The sequence below is a fragment of the Trachurus japonicus genome, chromosome 24 (genome assembly GCF_045865225.1).
Source record: "Trachurus japonicus isolate A0001 chromosome 24, Traja_1.0".
NCBI classification, from domain to species: domain Eukaryota; kingdom Metazoa; phylum Chordata; class Actinopteri; order Carangiformes; family Carangidae; genus Trachurus; species Trachurus japonicus.
In genome coordinates, this window is record NC_140930.1 from 13,096,945 (window position 1) to 13,117,710 (window position 20,766).

The 20,766-nt window shown below is 40.6% G+C and overlaps 1 protein-coding gene across 1 annotated transcript in view; it reads right to left on the bottom strand.

The window, feature by feature from the left end:
- Window positions 1-20,766, bottom strand: part of rngtt (RNA guanylyltransferase and 5'-phosphatase) — a 111,531-nt gene that overhangs the window by 63,165 nt on the left and 27,600 nt on the right. Inside the window, exons 9-11 of the mRNA XM_085770375.1 lie at window positions 19,237-19,372; window positions 14,844-14,915; window positions 4,376-4,540 (exon numbers count right to left, since the gene is read on the bottom strand). Of these exons, the coding sequence (XP_085626501.1) occupies window positions 4,376-4,540; window positions 14,844-14,915; window positions 19,237-19,372 (373 nt within the window). The remainder of the gene's footprint in view (window positions 1-4,375; window positions 4,541-14,843; window positions 14,916-19,236; window positions 19,373-20,766) is intronic.

A 20,766-nucleotide genomic window follows, 5' to 3' on the forward strand; every position in this document is an offset into this window, starting at 1 on the left:
TCAGGTGAATAATTAAACATAGACATTACTGTTCAGATGAAAAAAAACATGTGAATGCAGCTAACTAAATTAGAAGTTCATCGTATCCACTTGGCATTACAGCTTGATATTAAAGCTGCAACTAGCAGTTATTGTCATTATTTACTGATATCTATTATTTTCTTGTTGAATCAATGAATCATTTATCTATAACAGTCAAACAGTGAAAGAGGCTCAATGTGACGTCTTCAAGTATTTTTTTTGTGTGTGCAACCGACAGTTTAAAACCCAATGACATTCGGTTTATGAGCTAACATTCATATTTGATTAGCTAGGACTGAAAATTATTAACAGTTGCCAATTGATTTCCTGCCACTTGTCTGTTGTTACAGCTCTACATGTAATTACATTGCCATTTCAGCGCCCAGGTAAATGAAATATATTTGTTCAAACTTATCACATTCAATTAATCATTTTACAGATTTTCAGTCCTGATGATTTATCCTCAAGATCAAGGAGTAAATGTGCCATAAAAAGGGCCATTTTATTTCTGCGTTAGGATTTTCACTATCTGGAACAAAAGCACAGAAACACCTGACAAGAAAAGTTTCACTTGGAGTTTTTTTGGCTTGTTAAGCCCACTTTCTATGGAAATTGCGAATATCAAAGTCTTACACTCATTCCCATAATCCTGGGGAGGGAATAAATGAATTTCTACCTCAAACAGATTCTCTGTGCAAATTGCCAGTGCTGTTGCCTTCAGTGAGCAAGAAAATGACCAGAAATCCCAGTCTTGACTTGATTCCTAATTCCCTGAAAGGAATACACAGATCTGCCAAATACACTCTAGGTAACTTACCACTGTCCATCACTGTCAGGGAGAAATTTCATCTCTATGTATCGAGATCGCTAATGTGCAGGATCCTAGAGCCTCAAATCCTATTAACACAATTATACAAGTGCACTACATTAAGAAAACATACTAATTTCCTTGTTGGCACACATCGGTGGGTTGACACAAGAGCTTATTTGACAGCCAGTAAGGGTTTGCTCATAAGAAAGAAGGAAACGTGAGCAGCATTACAAGTGTGTCTGCAGAGCTCAATGTGCAGCACTTGAAGGTACAGACATTATTTGCAGCCCTTAGTTTTTTTCTATACTTCTAATGTTTTAAAGCCTGACGCCAAGAATCTCATCATATTTAGTACTTTGTGGACAAAGACACACAATGCACAATAAAACTGGTAAATGGGATTTCATCAACGTGACTATTGTGACTGCAATGAGGCTGCATGTTGCCAAGGACGTCAGGCTATGATTGGATTTTGATACTATGGGTGTCTTGGATGTTACTATGGAAGAATCAGAAGGCCTTAATGAAACCAAAAACAAGCTAAATGAGGAACAAATTGATTTGTCTGCCTCTAGTGCATATGTCTAGAGTACATCCAAACAAGCACATACTGCTTTATAGGTAGGTGTAAATCAGAAATAGTGAAACCAGTAGTTTTCCATACTGGAGCAGAATCCCAACCTGACCAGGGGTGGACTATGGATGCTGCAGTAGCTGCTGGGATTACCCAAAAATTTAAATGTGAAAAAAACCAGTCTGTCATGGCTGCCATCAGCTCATTTCAGCCATGATAAGCTCCATGAGGTTCATGCACCCAAGCGCCGGCTTGACTGTCAGTTTTCATTGGTATTAATGATGCATTTCAAAAAAAAGAAAAAAAAGAACAGACAGATAAAGACAAAGATCCCTCACAACTCTACACCACCTCATGAAAACTAATGACACCTACTTTGCATTTAGTTTTTTACAGGTTTATGAAGTCCTCTGCTGGAAAACACTGAAATGCAATGTAGCTCTTCATTGTGTTTCTCGTGATTTGAAGTAAATCTGTCATGTAGAATTAACTTTTTGAAGACAAGATGGTAAATAATTATCTTTTCAAGTGCATACTTTTTCATTTAATGATTACAGTGAATACATGCACATTTTGCGCATTTTAAATCTTCGATTATTTTCATCGGTACTGCAGCAGCAGTATCTGCTGTAAGTGAGAGGTTTGGTTCATGTCTGTTACCAACAAAGCCACCAGTTAGAGTGAAGTAGAATCTACCAAATTGAAGCAAGTATTATTGCAACCAAGGTATACAATTAAACATTGTACCTGTGATTTACTGTGGAACAGGCACCACCAACTGGGCTCAAGTTTTATTAAATTGGGGGAAATTCCAAAAAAAATAAATCTGGTTGTGCCGACATGCAAATTCTGTTGTACAAAAAGGGATCTTTGTAAGATAATTGGACCGGTGGAGGAAGCAAAAGAGAATGAATGGTCCCAAATGGTGGGGAAATGGCGGCATGAATGTGTAAGTGTCTGAGATGAAAAACAGCAGCCTAGCAACAGACAAAAGCCATCATACAACTCCAGCTTGAGACTGAAATATCCCCAAAAGGAATCTCTGGTCGATATGCCAGGCAGTGCAGTGTTGTGCTGCTATGAATTAATGAGCCAGATTCCAGTTTTCCTCTTTCAATGTCCCGTACAACAGGGATATGACTGTACAGGGAGCAGATGGTCACCGCACGAAACAATAGAGCAGTCAGAAACCAGACAGAGCTCCAGTGACTTCATTGCTAGAGTATCATCAACATGGAGCCCAAAGGGTTGGGGGGTAACTCTTTCATAGAGATTCTTCGAGGAGTGGGTAGCACAGGGGTTAGATGGGAGATAGCCCAACCATTCATACCAGGAATTTTACAGGACACAAAAACGCCACAACACCAGTGTTGGCAGAAGAACCCATGTGACAGTATCACAAGAAATCCCCAAAGCTTCACTCCCAGTCCCTCCATATACTTTGATCATTTTGTGAATGTGCAGGGCCAAGAGTCTGGACTGATCTGGGCCCAAGCAGAACATTGTACAAATGAATTTGACTCTGACCTCCCACAGACCTGACATTAGGGCACAAATACACGCCTTAAAGGAAGACTTAACAGTTATTCAGGATTATAAAAGCTCTGCTGTCCTCAGGCTGGACAGCACAGAAGTACAGCAATACAAAAGGCATTCTCACATCTAAAATGAAAGCAGTTGGGGGACAAAATGACTCAATTATCATAAATACAATATGCACTTGTTCTTGCTATTATCAAGTAAATTACTCCAATACCAGGAACAAGGCAAGGTCCGATAAAATCTATCAAATTGTGTCCTTTCATTTCCTATACCTACCACTTCATGAAATGCAGATTCTCATCAGCAGTGTATTGTAAGGCTTTACTCCGCTGTCATTTATTCACATGAACCTACTTGTACCTCATGACAAAGGCATGGGAAGAGGCAGTCATTGTCAGTTGTAGCATTATACACACTCAGCGGAGATTCATGGTCAAAGCTCAATGTATGTGTTCCACCAATCAATGATACACAGTGCTGCAATCTACAGCAGTGCAGTTGCTGGGCTACTGAGAGCATTAACCATAAAGTAGGAACCGGAGCCTGGTTTGAAATAAAGTAAACAAGCCTGAGTTCCTAAAGAAACGTTACTGGATTTCTGGAACAAGGTACTCCACTGAGAAAGGACATAAAAATCAAAATCGATGACAAGGGTCCACCATAAATGAATAAGAGATTATATAAGACTTCATCCAGAGCTGTCACTACAGTTATATATGAACCTGATGAAAATAGCCCACAGCTCAATTTTTACATCCACAAACTAGAACACATCATGGACATGGTTGTAAAATCCACAATACATGTAGAAAATGAAAAAAAAATATGGTCCATTCCTGCCCAACCTCCTTAGAAAATGGCAGAAACCAACTTCTAGGACGGTGGCGTAAGTCTGTCCCTGTAGGTTTTGAGCGCCAGTTTCCATGGGAAGAGGTCACAACATTTAGGACCCTACTTTTACCAATGAACTCCGTGGCTCATCGCAGCGGCTACTGGCAGACAGACCAAGTTACTGGCCACTCGTCGGGAGTTTCCCTGCCTCAGGCCTGACTCCAGAAGGAGGTTTCCTCCTGGACTCAAGACCTAAGGCAGAGAAACCCCAGGCTCCAGGTTTCCCTAATGTGGAAAAGACTGCTCTTCCCAGAAGACACCAGCACAAGGATCTTTCTGGTGCTCTAGCCCATCACCTGAGACTAATTGGCCTTGGAAGACCCTACGAAGAACTATTGCCCTAGAAAACCTATGTTCCCAGGAGGTAACTGGGGCTTTACTGACTCACGAATCCCATTGGTAGATAGAAAATTTGGGATTTCAGGACCTAAATTTTTAATGGATTTTGGAATGGATTTTGGCTGGGTCACACCAGCGTAAGAAATGGAAAGAAAAATGAGCTTGGAAAGGGGAAAACAAGGCTTTGTTCACATTACCTTTCGTGACGCATGAATGTCAAAGAAGGGTTTATTCCGGACACTGAAGGGCTCCTTGGTTTTGTCAATTTGTCCGGTCTTCATCTTCTCCATCCGGGGAGAAATGATCTCCTTCTCTATGCACAACAGCCGGATATTGAAATCACACTGGCCAACGGGCTGTGCCTGAAAAACAAAGAGACACGGTCATTTCCCTAATGTGACCTGGGAATGTTACTCAATCAGACATGCATGTATAAAAATTACATTCACACTTTGCTAGAAGAAAGGTCATCATTATCGATATTAACGGAAAAGAAAGAAAGAGTCTCCAGATGGGCTGTTCTCCACTGTTACACTGTTGGCACACATCAGACATACATACTAAAATAAAATATCTTTTGGAAAAACATTTTACAAATTATCCAACATTAATCAGCTGCCAATTCAACACTGTTAACAAACTTGTTACAAGGTTGAAGACGAACACTTTTGTGAGGCTGAAGAAGACAGGCATCTTTAAAAGTAGACACAGCTACACCGCTGCCAGGCCAACTCTGATATACACTTTGTGCAGATTTTCCCTTGGAAATATTTCTCATCAGCCGACATGTAGGAAAGCGGTGATGGAAATAGAACAGTGCTGGGTATGAAATAATTAGTTGATGAAAAAATTAGTCAGTAAGTCAGTCGTCTGAAATGAAATTGTCAAATACAGTTTTTCAAACAGATAAAACAGGGAAATGCCCTCAAAGTAACATGTGGTCATATTAGCACATTTTACAAAACCACTGACATTTTAATCAAGAAAGTGATCACAGATTAATAGATAGTAGGAAAAAAACGTATACTAATTAAAGGGATAGTTCAACATTTTGGCAAATTGGCCCATTGCCATAATCCCTAAAGTCTTAGCAGTAGGTTCGTTACCTTTAATTGTCGGTGCAAGCTATTTTTACAATGGCGGAGCAGAGCCGCGAGCTGCTCAGAGCTACGCTACAGAGGCTAATGGGATTTCTTGGTTTCCCTCATCAAACTACATTACATACAAATACACAATCCAACAACTCCAAAATGCTCTGGTGGACAAGTTGTGACCTGCACATTCACCACGCTATGAGATAATAACAGAACGTTACCAGACAGAGTTGTTTTAGAGGTAAATGCAGAGACTGCTTGCTGAAAAACTGCACCGACAGGAACGCGCATCAGCGGTTTTGCTTGAATTTACCTCGAAAACATCTCCGCCTGGTAACGTTTCGTTGTTATCTCATAGCGTGGTGAATGTGCAGGTCACAACTTGTCCACAAGAGCGTTTTGGAGTTGTTGGATTGTGTATTTGATGAGTTTGAAACCAAGAAATCCCATGAGCCTCCGTAGCGTAGCGATGATGGGCAGAGTGGAGTGTATTTGGGTTATTACATCAGTCATTATCTACATTACAGTGAATGAATATCAGATGCAAAAATCTTAAGGTGAACATGTTATATTTTTCTTCTATTACTGTATATGCAGGTTTGATGTGTAATGTTGTTGATAAAATATGTTAGTGTCGACTGATGGACTTTGTATTTCTATTTCCTGATGTGGTAGAGACACTTTAACCTAGTTCATGGAAAACAATCAACAGATGAGCGTGGAGTGTAAATAACTGTTTGCTGCAGCGCTTTATATTTTCCCTACAAAACTTCAGCATCCACAGTAACACCTAGTGTGTGTCTGAAGCGCCGTGAGTACAGTACACTAAGCCACAGCCAATAAGACCTTGGCTTTGCTTGAGCTCATGGGAATAACAACTCCAAAGGTACACGGTACAGTTTAATGAGGTTTTTTCTTGTCACTATGACAACAAATCCACACACATTCACACACACACACACACACACCTCCATCATTTGCCAACCACACACAGTTACACACTCACACACAGATGAGCACAGCAACCTCAGCCATCACTGCCTCTCAAACAGAGAGGGCCACTTAAGCAGAGCAAAAGGTGACAACAAAACCATCTGGTCGACCACGGTGACGGTGGCAGAGAAACACACACACACACACACACACACAAACAAAAAACAAACACACATGTAACACTACTTGAGTTCTTGCCCTTAGGCTATAAATAAAAACACTTAGAAGAAAATTAGAGCAGCCAAGTAACACAGCTGAGCCAAACATGACTGCATGACTACTTTAAAGTGTTAAATGGTGCAGAGGAGTTGTGATGAATCTCCCTGGTAAAGCAACGGTCAAACCGCCACATATCTCCGATGCTCAGTTGACAAAGTTATTAAACATAATGACTCACAGATTCCACTTTTGTCAGCACAAAAAAAAGGAAACTCACTGACAGAAGAAGAGGAAGAGAAGAAAAAGAAGGAGGAGAAGGAAAAAGTGAGTTCTGAAAGTCTGCCAGATGGACCAAAAGTATGACAACAATTTGACATTTAATATTTCTCACAAGTTATCAGAGACGGAAAGAAAAGCAGCTCAAACTCAGCAAAGAAGCTGACATTTCTTTATTGCCAAGAGAGAAGAGAGAGAGAAAGGGAAAAGTGTCAAATGTTTTATACGTCAGCTGGAAAAAAAAAAAAGCTTTCTTACAACTTTTGCACAATTGTAATCGATCCTATCAGGCAGAAAATTAACGTCTTCGAAACACAGAGTGATTTTTGTGTCCCTGTGATCGCTACATCCAATACTACATGCAACACTTTAATCAGACTAGAGAAAGCTATTAAAAACACTATTTGCCAGTTTGGTAAGAAAGAAAAACTTAAGTCATTCAGTAATATGAATAGAGACCTTAATTACATTTTTTTAAAAGACAGGATCAAGTTTTCAACACTGTTAACTCTAATTTTCATCACAAAGGGTTGGGAAACAGCAGGGAAAACATCATGTGTGATTCCTCAGCTTATGAAATAGAGGTTCATTGGGTCCAGAGCCATAATCTAATCTTACAGTTATTTATTGATTTATCATTTTGTCTATAAACTGAAAGAAATTGGTGAAAAATAACCGTTCTATATCCTTTTTACCAAGGTGATGTTTTCAAATGTCTTGTCCAACAAAGACGTTCAGTTTAGCGTCACAGACGACAGGTGAAAACATCAAATCCTCATGTTTGTTTCAAGCTGAGAGCAGGAGAGGTTTCGGATTTTGGTTGAAAGGAATAAGACGAGAATAATTAATCAATACTTAATTCTTGAAGCTTCTGGTTCTTCTGGAAGAGTATTGCCCTGAATTGGGAAATCCCATCTTATTTCTGTCTAAACTTTATTGTCAACAAAGAATAAATAAGTTATTAGATTTTTTTTTTACTTACTGAAATGAAATGAAGCTAAGAAATATATGATGAAACAATTCCACCCTTATTGCGTCTACACCGGCGGGTTATGGATCAATATTTCCTGATCTGTATCGGAAGGCACTGAGCGGGGGAGGAGGGGTGGAGGAGGGGACTCGGGTGCATTTGTATTCTGCTTTGCTGCCGTTTGCTAAAGGCCACTTCTCTAGAGCTTTCTGTGGGATTATTGGAGATGAGGGGAGGGGAGGCAGGAAAAAGACTTCTGTTCAAAGTGAATGAGGAGGTGGATGACCAATAATTAGTTAAGATTAGATGCAATTATAAGACTGTGCTGCCTTGTGAGTCATAGATCAGAGAATTCTTTTAAGCACGTAGTCTTATGTGAGCAAGTACAACAAAAAGCCTTATGGACACATCCTCAAACAATTACCTTTCATTTATAAACGTACAACTACAACAAAAGACACCATCATTACTATTCAAACACGCTGGGAAGGATGACAGCTTTCACACTTTCCTTACTCTTTTCAATTACTCATATTATTTCCTTGAAATACAAAGTCTAAAAATGTGGTCCTTGGTCAGTATTCAAATGTTATTAAAATCCAGATTGTAGGAGAAAAAGATTCAGATTCAGATTCAAGGCAAAGTTTGGAGACCAACTAGTAGTTTCACCATCAAGACGACATATTATAACCATGGAACTTAAGAGATAAAGCAATTAGTTGATCAGATAGAAAATGATCCAACTTTATGATGACGAGATCAAAGTGTAGGTCATTTTAAATGCAAGCAGCTCTCTGGCTACAGATTCTCATGCCTGTTGATTTACGTTTCCATCTACTTAATGTCAATGTAAATTGTAAAATATTTGGGTTTTGGATGATAAACTGAGAATCAGAAAAACTATTTAGGAGGGTTTTCACATTGATGAAGAAAAACAACACTTGAAAATGAAAACAATTGGGTATTTGCAGACTTTATTCGGAGTTTCTGCTGGTTAAATTGGGGATTGTGGTTCAAAACAGTAAAAAAAAACAAAAAAAAAACAGGTATAAGTGGTAATTTATAAACAACAAATAAGTTTACAGGTAAAATTAAGTGTCACCTGCGACTTTGAGGATTACTTTGAGGACTTGTATTAGTTTTAGGGTGTCCGCAGAATGAAACCACGGTGCGTTATCGTGGAGCAACAGCTGGTATCATGTTTCACACGCTCTGCTCCATCTGTCAGCTGTGTCATCCGGAGGGAACAAGATGTAAGTGACGTGTGGGTGATTCAGGGCATGTGCTGCTGCCCATGCCTTGTTCCACAGGAAAGCACAGCAGATATGAATCTTGTTAATCCAATGTTACTGGGAATAAGGACGATTATAATTGTGAAATTATCCTTTCTTTTCTTTTTTTCTTCTTTTTCCCTCCAGTGGTTCTTGTTGTGTCTCTCTCCATAGCCATAAAGTGTACAACACTGTCAACTCAAACTTGAGGCTGCGGCTCCATGTTCACTTACTGTACTGTCGTCACTGAGGGATTCTGTGCACAATGTTTGACACAAAACAGCAACAAACAGCTGATTCCAATCTTTAAAGACAGATCAGCTCCGACACACACTGTGTTAGAGCTCAGAGTGGAAAATACTGCAGGTGTTTTGGAAATCTCAAATTTCTACATTTTTTTAAAAATGCTGAACATTTACTGGTTCCTCGTTCATAAATGTAAATATTTGCTGGTTTCTCAAGATTTATATAACAGTGGGGCGTCATGTAGCTCAGTGGGTAGAGCAGGTGCCTCATATACAGAGACTATTGTTATTGCTGCATGTCATTCCCCCTCTCTCTCTGTCTCTTTACTGTCCTATCCATTAATTAACAGTCTGAAAGCCTAAAAAATATACTTATAATAAAAAGTTTTATATGGTAGTAAACTTTCATCTTTGAGTTTTGGATTATTGGCAGAAAATAACAAACAACTCCAATGTTTCATTTGGGCTCTGGTAATGGGCATTTCCCACCATTTAATGACATGACACGCAAACTAAACACTTAATCAAAAATATAATTTGCAAATTAATTGGATAATGGAAGCACAACCATTAGTTACACCTGAAAAAAAATCCAAATTAGTTTAGTAGAGAGAGATATATCCTTTAGTCCAAACATTCACTTGTAGAGCACCATGTTGTCATTAACTATAAATAGATTAAGTTTATAACAATAATTTAAATATATATATATATATATATATATATATATATATATATATATATATATATATATATATATATATATATAATATATATATATATATATATTTTATATATATATATATATATATATATATATATTATGAAATAAAAGATAAGATTATCTGTTAAGATTGCATCAAGTCCACAAAGATACAGATCAGTGCATCACATAAGATCCTTTGTGGGTAAACTCAACAGAGCGCCTAAAGAATCTATATATATACCACAGATTAAAAGTTAAACACCAAAGAGCCACAGAATCAGAAGATAGAGAGGCTGAAGGATGAACCCAAGAACAGAGCCACAACAACAACAGCAACAACAGCACTGGGAATACTGTTGAAAGCTTTGTGACCACCTCGGATAATTTGGGATAAATGGCATTATACACTGGTGACAAAAATCAGTGTTGGGGCCGGTGAACAGAAGCTTAATGTGCAGCTTCCCTGGGGACATTTCTAACAAAAACATTTGAGGCTTTCAAGCTGTTTTGGCCTAAAACTGTTATCAGGCACACAGTCTGCTTATCTGCCTGCATCAGAGAACCACCAGTGATATTTCCAACAAATATCAGACCCACCTGTTTTTACTAGCATGTGGTTTATATTGTGATGGGGATGGGGGATGCATTTGCAGAATTCCTCTCTATATAATTTATAATATATGAAGACATTTCGCAAATTGGCGACGATTAATGAAAAGTTTCCAACATATTTCCAGAAAGTTTTACATGCAGGGTCCAAATAAGGTGAACGACCCACACAGAGCAGCTTCTTTATTAAAAGAAGCTGCTCTTCTTTGACGTAAAAATGTAGACTGACAGGTCGTAGGTAACAATTTATGACTATAGTCTCTCTAGTTATATCGTAAGCGCCCTGAGGCCAAGTGTTTCTGCTCCCGTATGAGTCACTTTGAGGCGGACAAAGGCTTTTACCTCTCAGATACGGTTTCAAAGCAGCATTAAAAAAATAAATAAATAAAAACATCTTAAACACTGCAAAGAGCTTTAGAATCAAAATTCAGATTCATGACTATTTTTATCTCAAACACTGAATTTATTATCTTCATATGATTAATCCAATAAAGCAACACGAAAAAAGGGGAATAACAGGCTTTGGGGGTGAATTGTGCTAAATAAATAAAAAGGCAGTGGAAGTGGTGGTGGCTCCCAGTTGATAACCAAGTACATTAGTATTCCTAAGAATCCACCACACAACACCAACCTGCAGTCCTGCAGTGAATGTTCAAGCTTTGTTGCTTTTCACACGGAGAGCGAGGACTCCACAGACACATTTTTGCTATAATTACTTCCACAATAACCAATTATTTCCTTAATCGACGTCCGCGTTGAGCGACCACATGTTCAACATGGAAATGAGGGCGGAGGCTGATGTGGTAATCAAAGGCAATAAGGCTGACTGTGATTTAAACTAACGTGACTGAGGTGAGCTGTGAAGTCGCTGTTAGCCAGCTGCTGAAGGACAAATCTACAAACCCGTTCAGCATCAGGATCAGTGTTGATCCACTCGAACCAACCTGCTTTTATCTGCTTAAAGGGATAGTCCAACATTTTGGCAAATTCTCCTATTGCCATAATCCCTATAGTCATAGCAGTAGGTTCATAATCGGTGCTTGTTGTTTTCCGATCTGTGGGGCAAAGACGTGAGCTGCTCAGTGAACGGTGCAGGTCCCCTGTCCCTCATCAAACTCATCAAATATACAATCCAACAACTCCAAAACGCTCTTGTGGAGAAGATGTGACCTGCACATTCACCACGCTATGAAATAATCATGTACAATTATGCAACATTACAACACACAAAGCAAATACTCCGCTTTTGAAATCCCTCCTCCCAGCAGCCGTGTCTGGGATGTAGTTACGTCTACACATTTGCCTCGAAAACAACTCTGTTACATTATTATTTCATAGCGTGGTGAATGTGCAGGTCATAACTTCTCCACGAGAGCATTGTGGAGTTGTTGGATTGTGTATTTGATGAGTGATGAGGGACAGGGGACCTGTACCGTTCACCTCCATTGTGTTCACTGAGCAGATTAAGGATTACTTTGAGGTAATGAACCTACTCCTATGACTATAGGAATTATGTCAATAGGTGAATTTGCCAAAATGTTGAACTATCCCTTTAAGTACAAATCAATCCCTCCATAGGGAAAAAGCGGATGGTGAAATGCGACTGCGAAGGAGCGGTAGCGTTGTCAGAGTGATGCAGCCCAGTGACTATTCTTAGGGTGGAAAGTCCTGCAGAGCTACAGACTGCACCTGCAGACAAACTCCTCAAGCAGAAGTAAATGGAGCTGATGTAGGTAAAAACTGTCCCGATCCCTGAACAGATGAAGTTTCTGCGGTGAATTCTTTAAGCAGCTTTCTTTGTGCTGCAGTTATTAATTTGATTGAGCCAATTATCTTGTCTAATTGTGCACCTAACAGCGTAACCAAAGTTTCTTTGGCGAGATGAGCGATAACAAGGTCAATCAAAGTGTCAGGAGATAGACGGCGATGTCAAACTCAAACCTCCACAGCTTCATTATTTCAAGATAATAGCTTTTCTACTGGAACTTGAAAATTAAGGACATATGTAATTGTTGTTGTGTTTTCATCACATCTTGTCAGTTCTCCCCCACAGTGGGGGAGCTGACAGTGACTGACAAGCACCGGCGACTTTCAATGAGGACGACAAAAAAACCAAAACGAGCCGTTTTGAAGGGAGAGCAGAAATAGAAACTTCCCTCCATGTCTCAGGGTGACAGCCAGAGTCAATCAGTCACATGCTTGGAGAAAAGGCCATTCACGTCAGCATGTAAAAACCTCTGTAAGGCTGAGTTATAACAGTCTTGACACAACTCATTTGTATTCATCAAAAGCCACAGAACTTAGTTGAGTCTGACCGGTCGCACGCTGCCAAATCTCCCATCGCAGAGCGAGAACACAGACTCCTCATTACTCTCTAATCCCAGAGCACACTGCTATTGTGTTTCTCTCGACTCTCCAAACAAGCGAGATGTCACGTTAGGCCACGGGGCCTGGCAGGTGGTGCCATCTCCCCCCCTCCTCCCCCGCTGCATTTCCTATCCTCGATCTCAGGATGGGAACTTTCGGGTGCCGGGGAGCGGCCCACCACGTAATAATGGAGGAGGCTAATAATGGCAAGCGAGGATCGATACCGCGGCGCTTCGGTGATGGCTCGATGGGAGCCGTGTGGAGCTGCTAACCTCTGCACCGTCTTACAAAAGGCGTTCCCCCTCGCGGCGTGTGGGCCCTCTGATCGGAGGAGGGAAGAGGAAAAAAAGGATGCGACATACAAACATAATCGCCAAAGCGTCCCCTCTCCACTCGCCCGCTTTGTCTCGAGGTATTCATCAAGTTTTTAACAGCGAGGGAGTGAGAGCTGGGGGGCAACACTGTGAACTCATTCGTCTGTCTGCTTTGCCATTAGCAGCACGGGATGAATTAATTTACAGTTCGGGAGAGTGTTAACAGTTAACAGCCTTGTTATGCTGTCCTCGGGCTGTTCGAGAAAAACGGGCCGAGTCAAAATAATATAAGAGGAGAAATATGCTATTACACATATAGGAGAAGACTGACGGACCAAGGCGACTACTGCAGCCAATCTATAATGCACCGTAATGTTATGACTCCGACAAGTGAATGTAAAGATCGTCAGAGAAAGAATAAGTCAAGCACAAGCACCAAAACGTCATAAATATTAGATACGGATCACATGCAGTTCAGCCGCTGTGTTGTGGTTAAGGTCAGGCTGTAGTAAAGCCCAGTGTGCGACAAGGTGTGGGGTCAGACAGAGTCATGCTCTCCCCCTCCGGCCTGCAGAGCGCTCGGCTTCGGCCTTAAAGGAACCCAACCGAGAACTTGATTTCCCAGGTTTGAGGATGAGCAAATCCCAATCCACCTTAATACGTTTTCCTTTGATGCTCGGCCTGGCAACTCAGTCCGATTACATATGGTGGCAACGGCTGAAAGGCTAGGACCACAAAATTACATTTTTTTCTGTTGAACTGTGTCAGACAGTGGGTAAAAAAAGAAAAAGAAAAAGGGAGACCTGCTGATGGACCACAGTGTTAGAAACATCCTCCTCTATCTGCTGCCCGTTTAGAGATCTTGACATGATTTATTTTCAGGATTGACTGGTTATAGCAGGGGTGTCAAACATGCGGTAAGTGTGCCAAAACTGGCCCGGCAGAGGGTCCAATCCGGCCCTCAGGATGAATTTACCAAGTGTGAAAATTTGAAATTGCACATATTTTTATCAATGTCAGGTTGTTCATAACATGTTTTGTAATAGTTCGGTAACACTTTATTTGACGCCTATCTCTATAACGCATTATAACCATACTTATGAGTTATAATGCAGTTATAGCACTGTATAACTATAGTTATAAGCACTCATAAATGATCATAATGCTTTATAACAATAATCATAACACACTATAAAGCATTTTACTATGACTTATAAGGTCAGGTATTATAATATGTTATAATTGTTAGTAACTCGCTGACAATGCCCACATCGATAATGCATTATAAATATAGTTATAATGTATTATAACTACTAACTATAGTTATACAGTGCTATAACTGTATTATAAGTTATAATACAGTTATAGCAACCATACTTATAATGAGTTATAATTTATAACTCATTATAAGTATGGTTATAATGCATTATAGAGATAGGTGTCAAATAAAGTGTTACCAATAGTTCATTAACTGTAGAAATATCTTTATAATGTACTTAAACAAAGGGAAAAATTAAAGGTTATTTTTATTTATAGGTTATCATGCTATTATTTTACTGGTCCGGCCCACTTGAGATCAAATTCTGCTGTTTGTAGCCCCTGAACTAAAATGAGTTTGACACCCCTGGGTTATAGGAACAGACAACACGTTCTCTACTCACATTGAATTTGATGATGTCGTATATCAAATAGCGGGGGACGGGCTGGCCGTTCACCTTGTCGATGATCATCTCCTGCAGAGATAAAGACAAGAGCCACTTCAGGAGAAAGCAGGAGAAAAAATAAACACAAAGAGACACAGACAGACAGTTACTGTTATACAGATTTATGATGGAGCGGAGATGGATGTAGAAAAATATATAGAAAGAAAGTTTCTGAATGTGTCTCTTAACGTGACAGCGAGTTGAAAATGACGCTTGTTTGAAAGTAGTTATGCAGGATGGGACACAAGGGGGGTGGGAGTGCTCTCAAGGGGATGTATGTTCAGAGAGGGAGATGCCTGTGGCAACGGGAAGGATAGCAGGAAAATGGGAAGGAGTGTGTGTATGTGTGTCTGTGTGTGTGTCTAAGGACCTGAAGCAGAAATAGCCCTGCACATCCATTATGCAAGACTCTCAAGTTGAGAGTCAGGTGCAGCGCCGGTGCAGGACACCCCGACGGACACATGATTACTTTTGAAAGAACTGTTACACAACCGCACGATGACGAGACAGCGGAGATGAGCTTTGCAAACGTCACCGCTGCTGAAGTATTGGTATTGTCAGCGGAGGAACGGTCGCATGTCGCAACTCTGACGCCTAACCTGGCTTAAATTTGAAAGTTAGCGTTAACATTTTTCTTTTTTAAACTATATTTATTACCTTTCCCGTCATTAATGATTCAAGTGGATGCACTCTGTAACCGAGAGGTAAAGGAGAAGTAGGCAACATGATGGTCTTTACTTCAGACTAGAGTTACTTCCTCGTGGTTGCACTTGGGTCAACGTGAACTGGCAAGCAGCTGGAAATACATTATGGTCACAGAGTTACATCACTGAGTAATGGACAGAAAAGTCTAAGTAGCACGTTATGAAGTGAAGTTGACCTTTGAATATATTTATACAGTACATACATCTCATTTTATCCTGTTTGACATTTGCACAGAAAATTGCCCCTTTGGGAATAATAAAGACTGATTGAATTGAATTGAATCGGTGTTAAATTGTGTCAGGTCACCATATTATGAACCAAACTGTGTTTTGTAAGGTCACAGTGATCTCTGTCTAGTCAGTTAATTCTGGGTCCAAGTTGTTTGTACCAACTTTAAAGAGAGTCCCTTGAGGAACAGCTGAGACATCGTGTTCACACACACAGGACCTAAACTGTGTTTTAGAGAGGTCAACGTGACCTTTGACCACCACCATCTAATCAGCTCATCCAGTCCAAATCAATGTGTGTGCCAAATTTGAAGCAACTCTCTCATGCTCTCAGACATGATTATATGTAACAACAAGATTAGGAGAATATATATTTTTTTAAATCAAATGTGTGCTTTATCCGATTGTTTTCATTGTATATTTTAATAATTACATCATTTTTTTTATAATGTCATTATTTAAAATTAACAATGAATGCAGCCTTCCTTTGGGCAAGCTGACATTTAAATCATGCTGTCAGTATTGACAGTGGGTTTATTTGGGCCCCGGGGACTGTTCTATAGAGCCCGTGCCGGATGAGCTTATCATAAATACTGCACCGTGTTTGACTGCATTCCTGGCACTGCTGATTAATGCCCCATTTTTATTTCATTTCCTACACAAAGTGGCCCCAGACAGTAGTTTCTCTCTGCTGGACCTGTTACATCCAGACTACTGCTGCTCCATCTGTGCTCAGAGTTGTAATGTTTTACGCTCCAGCCCTGTTGAGCTGTTGAGAATAATTATGTTTCAAATGTCCCTTTACAAACATACTACATTTGTTGGATTAAATGTAGAAGAAGTACACACAATATTTTGTTCTTGTATATTTTCAAAACAGCCAGACAAGACGTGTTGATTACAGCTAATCATATTCTGTCTAAACCAAATTAGTATCCACACAAATATTGCTCTGTGCTCTATTTGTGTCGGGACCGTTTCCTGTGGGAAAACGTAACCTCCACAGTTTCCAGCAGGGCTGACTGAGGCCATGTCAGACTCAGCACCAGTCACTTCTGCAGTCTCTCCTTGTCTGCTGGCTTCACAGTCTCCCTTCGGGCCCTTCCAGCTGACGGGAGCTGATACTTTGGTACCAAGAAGTCGATGCTGAAATTCTAAAAACGTAGCAACGCGCGTTTTTATACGGTTCCATAAATACAGTAAATGCGGCGGGTACTCTTCTGGCGCTGAGGAGGCAGTTTAATAACCCTATAAATGTGCTCGTCTGACATCAAACTTGGTGAGGGGAAGACAGGTGCAGTAAAAATCAGCAGGCAGGCAGCCAGGTACAGCTGACTGGTGCTGAAGTGTGTATGAAGATATTTTATATTTGACACAGATCATCGGTGACAGGTTATAGCCCAAAGGCCAGGCTGCTGACGGTGCCACAGAGCATTTCTGATGAAGGAAGGAAACACCTCGTTAAGCAGCTACAGAACTCAGGCTCTGGAAATTTCACTTGTTAAACTTTTATTAAATGTCCTGAAATGTTATTTTGTTTGTGTTTTATCCACGATACAATCGCAATGTTCACAAAGGCTGACATAGAGACAGCTCATAGTTTTAGCCTGGTGGTGGTCACACCATTATCAGGCTACTGTCACTACCATTCTGTCAGTGTAAAAATATAATCAGAGGTTGGAATCTGCCCCATGAGACAATATTTTCACAATACTGAAGTCACAATATGACATTACTGAGTATTGCAACAACAGTGTGATACATTTGCAATTTGTGACTTTCTTGCAACTGCAAGTTGTGTCCTCAAGGGAAAACATCCGTTTTATCTAAGGTAAAGTTCTCAGTCTGCTCATCTTACTTAAATCATTTTTATTCTTGCAAAATAGGATGGTCAAGTCATAAAAAAGTACTGTGTTGTATTAAAAACTTAAGTAATAAAAGATCAATACTCAGAGTTCATGTACCGACACAATATTGCCACACAAAATAGTGTGATTGTATGAAATATTGATTTTTCCACCCACCTCTGAATATGAGAATGCCTTTGAAATGGATATTTTCACACCATGGGGCTGTCACCGATTTAAACTACTGCTGTGTATATATGCGTATGTGTGCGTGTGTGTGTGTGTGTGTGTTGTGTTTGACTATTTTTCTGGTGACGTGATGACATCCCCTCGTCTACAAAGGGCCCAAACCGTCAACACTAAACAGGGATGAACTGGAGGCGGGCTCAGCATTAGAGGAAGTGTTAGAGACATGAAATGATGTCATTCTAGGAGGTTGCTATCACTTTGCATCTGGTGAACTGAAACTATCACACACACACACACACACACACACACACACACACACAGACACAGGCATCGGAAGAACACATTAATATGACCAAAGGAAGCTGCCGGGGAGTTCAATCAGCACTGCACACTCATCCGATATCGGACCTGGAGTTGATGTAAAGCTTGTTATAAATTGTAAAGACAAAGGCTTTGGGCTATAGATGAAACATATCAGACGATACAGCTGGGCTTTCTGCGGGGCTACACAGCCAGACGCAGCCTCTCTGAGCTGAAAGCCAGAAGCATCGGCAGATAGATGAATGAATGAACAGGAGTCAAAACAAAGCTTGTGGCAATCTAAACACACTTCCGCACCGATACACTACAATTAGACGTCCTGTCTAAGTGCGGGGACTGAATTCGCCGTATCACTCAGCGACTGTTAAGCCGAAGAGGAAGCACAAACCTGTTTTAGATAATTCTGCTAAAAGGGGGCGGCAGCAAAACAAAAACAATGACGAGAGACTTTATCTGTGATCTCCAGGACTGGAATAAGCAAACACAGGCAGCGCCAGATGTTTCTAATCCAATCTGCAGCGATGACATGAGCATTTCCCTCGCCTATGTTTTCAGTTATGGACGGTGATAATGACTCATGCATGTGTGCACCTGCTGCCGGGGAGAGCTGGGACCTGTGTGACCTACAACCGCCCAAACACGCCAATAAAAAAGTCTGAGCCTGGTATTACAGGGCGAGGATAAGTCACAGGCCCCCGCCGCCACCTGGGGAGCTCGCTGCCGCACAACGCCGACTGTAAAACATTTAATTAGCAATTTTCCCAGGACGGATATGATCATTTTCCCCGTCACTCCGGTCTTTGACACTCCACCGTCGGACTGAAACATGCTCCTCTTTCACCCTGGGGTTTTTTTTTGGAACCGATGTCAATTATCTGCAAGAGTGAGCAGCGGGGGCCGGATGGGAACGCGTTACAAGCCCGGAGATGGAGGCAACATGCGCTTCCAGTAAAAGAGAGAAACAGGTCAACTTATAAGAACGTCAGCCAAGTTTCAAGAAAAAGGCCTCGGGGTCACAGTTTCAAAATAAAACAACAACAAGAAGAGAAAAGTAACACTCACCCCATCCAGTAGAGTGTTTGCTAAGTGGACGCGTGGATCCTTCCGGAAAGGAAACTCTAGGTTTGCTATGTGGAAGATGGTGTTGTCTCTGTCGATCATGAAGACTTCATTTTTCCCGTTGATCAACATCATGTACCTGCGGGAGGAAGAGGACGAACAGTTACGATGTGGTTTGTTTGACTCACAAAAAAGGTAGCAAGTTGTGCTTGTTGTGCCGGTGGCTGTTGTTATTAAAAATGCCATCTGTGGGTTTGATGTTGTTGTGTGAGTCATTCCCATTTACATTTAAGGAGGAATCTATTAGTGAAGACGATGTGGCATTGAGCTGTGCCCCCTTTAGTTATACTATGTTCCTCAATCTAGACAGCATGAAAAGAGCTGGCGCCGTCTTCTGCTGAGTGACAGATTTTTAATATATAAAAAAAAGGATTTAAAAGAATATTTCCGTGAACTGTAGCACAGAGGAACTTTTATAAAGAAATTTGGCAGCGAATTAACGTTCATGCTGGATCTCATCACTCATACTTATAAGCTTATTGAGAATATGTTTTCAGGGCCGTTTAAAGGGGCTTTTCAAACTCTGATCAACTAGACTTGAATGAATGTCATTTAATTAAATTAAGGGTAACATGTATTTTTCACAGCAAGGTTAGTGTTAACTTTGTGTCTCTTTTGGTTTGAGAATGTTTCTTTGAATGTAACTTTCTTTTTTTTTTGGGACAGTTGGATGATGGTAAATGTTCTGCACGGTTTAAGAGCTTTTCTAGTCTTTTCAACCACTCAAAGCTCTTCAGCATTCATACAGCACTTTACCCTGCTCATGCACTGGCAAACAAATGAAATGATATATACGGGTGGCAATTCAGTATCTTATCCAACACATCCAAATGCATGATTCGTCTTCTGTGTCATCCGATGTATATGTCTGTCTCACTACACCGATCAGGGATAACATAATGCGCACTGACAGGTGAAGTGAATAACACTTCATCATGGCACCTGTTGCAGGGTGGGACACATCAGGCAGCGAGTGAACATTTTGTGCTCAAAGTTGATGTGTTAGAAAAATGAGCCAGTTTGACAAGGGCCAAACTTGGACGGATAGACGACTGGGGCACAGCATCAGAAAAACTGCAGCTCTTGTAGAGAGTTCCCGGTCTGCAGTGGCGCGTGTCTAGGGCTGTCACGATTCTGAATATTTTAGTTGACGATTAATTGCCATACAAATAATTGCAATTAACGATTTGATTATCTTTTTCTGCTTTTAAAACTTTTGCATTTTAAGTTAAATGCTGGGTTTTCAACCGCATTTAACGGCTATATACACTGCGTTACACTGTCTGCTAATGTGCGCCATCTGGCTTCAGGAATAGACAGAACTGCGGCTGCGACTGTCTTTCTAAGTTTGGCTCTATGGGTCGGGTGGTGGATCCGTAACGAGATGATGTCATTAACAGAGCAACAGTCAAATCTCAATCGGGCGGAAAGCGACGAGAAAATAATGAGGGAAATATAAGTCACATTATTTCA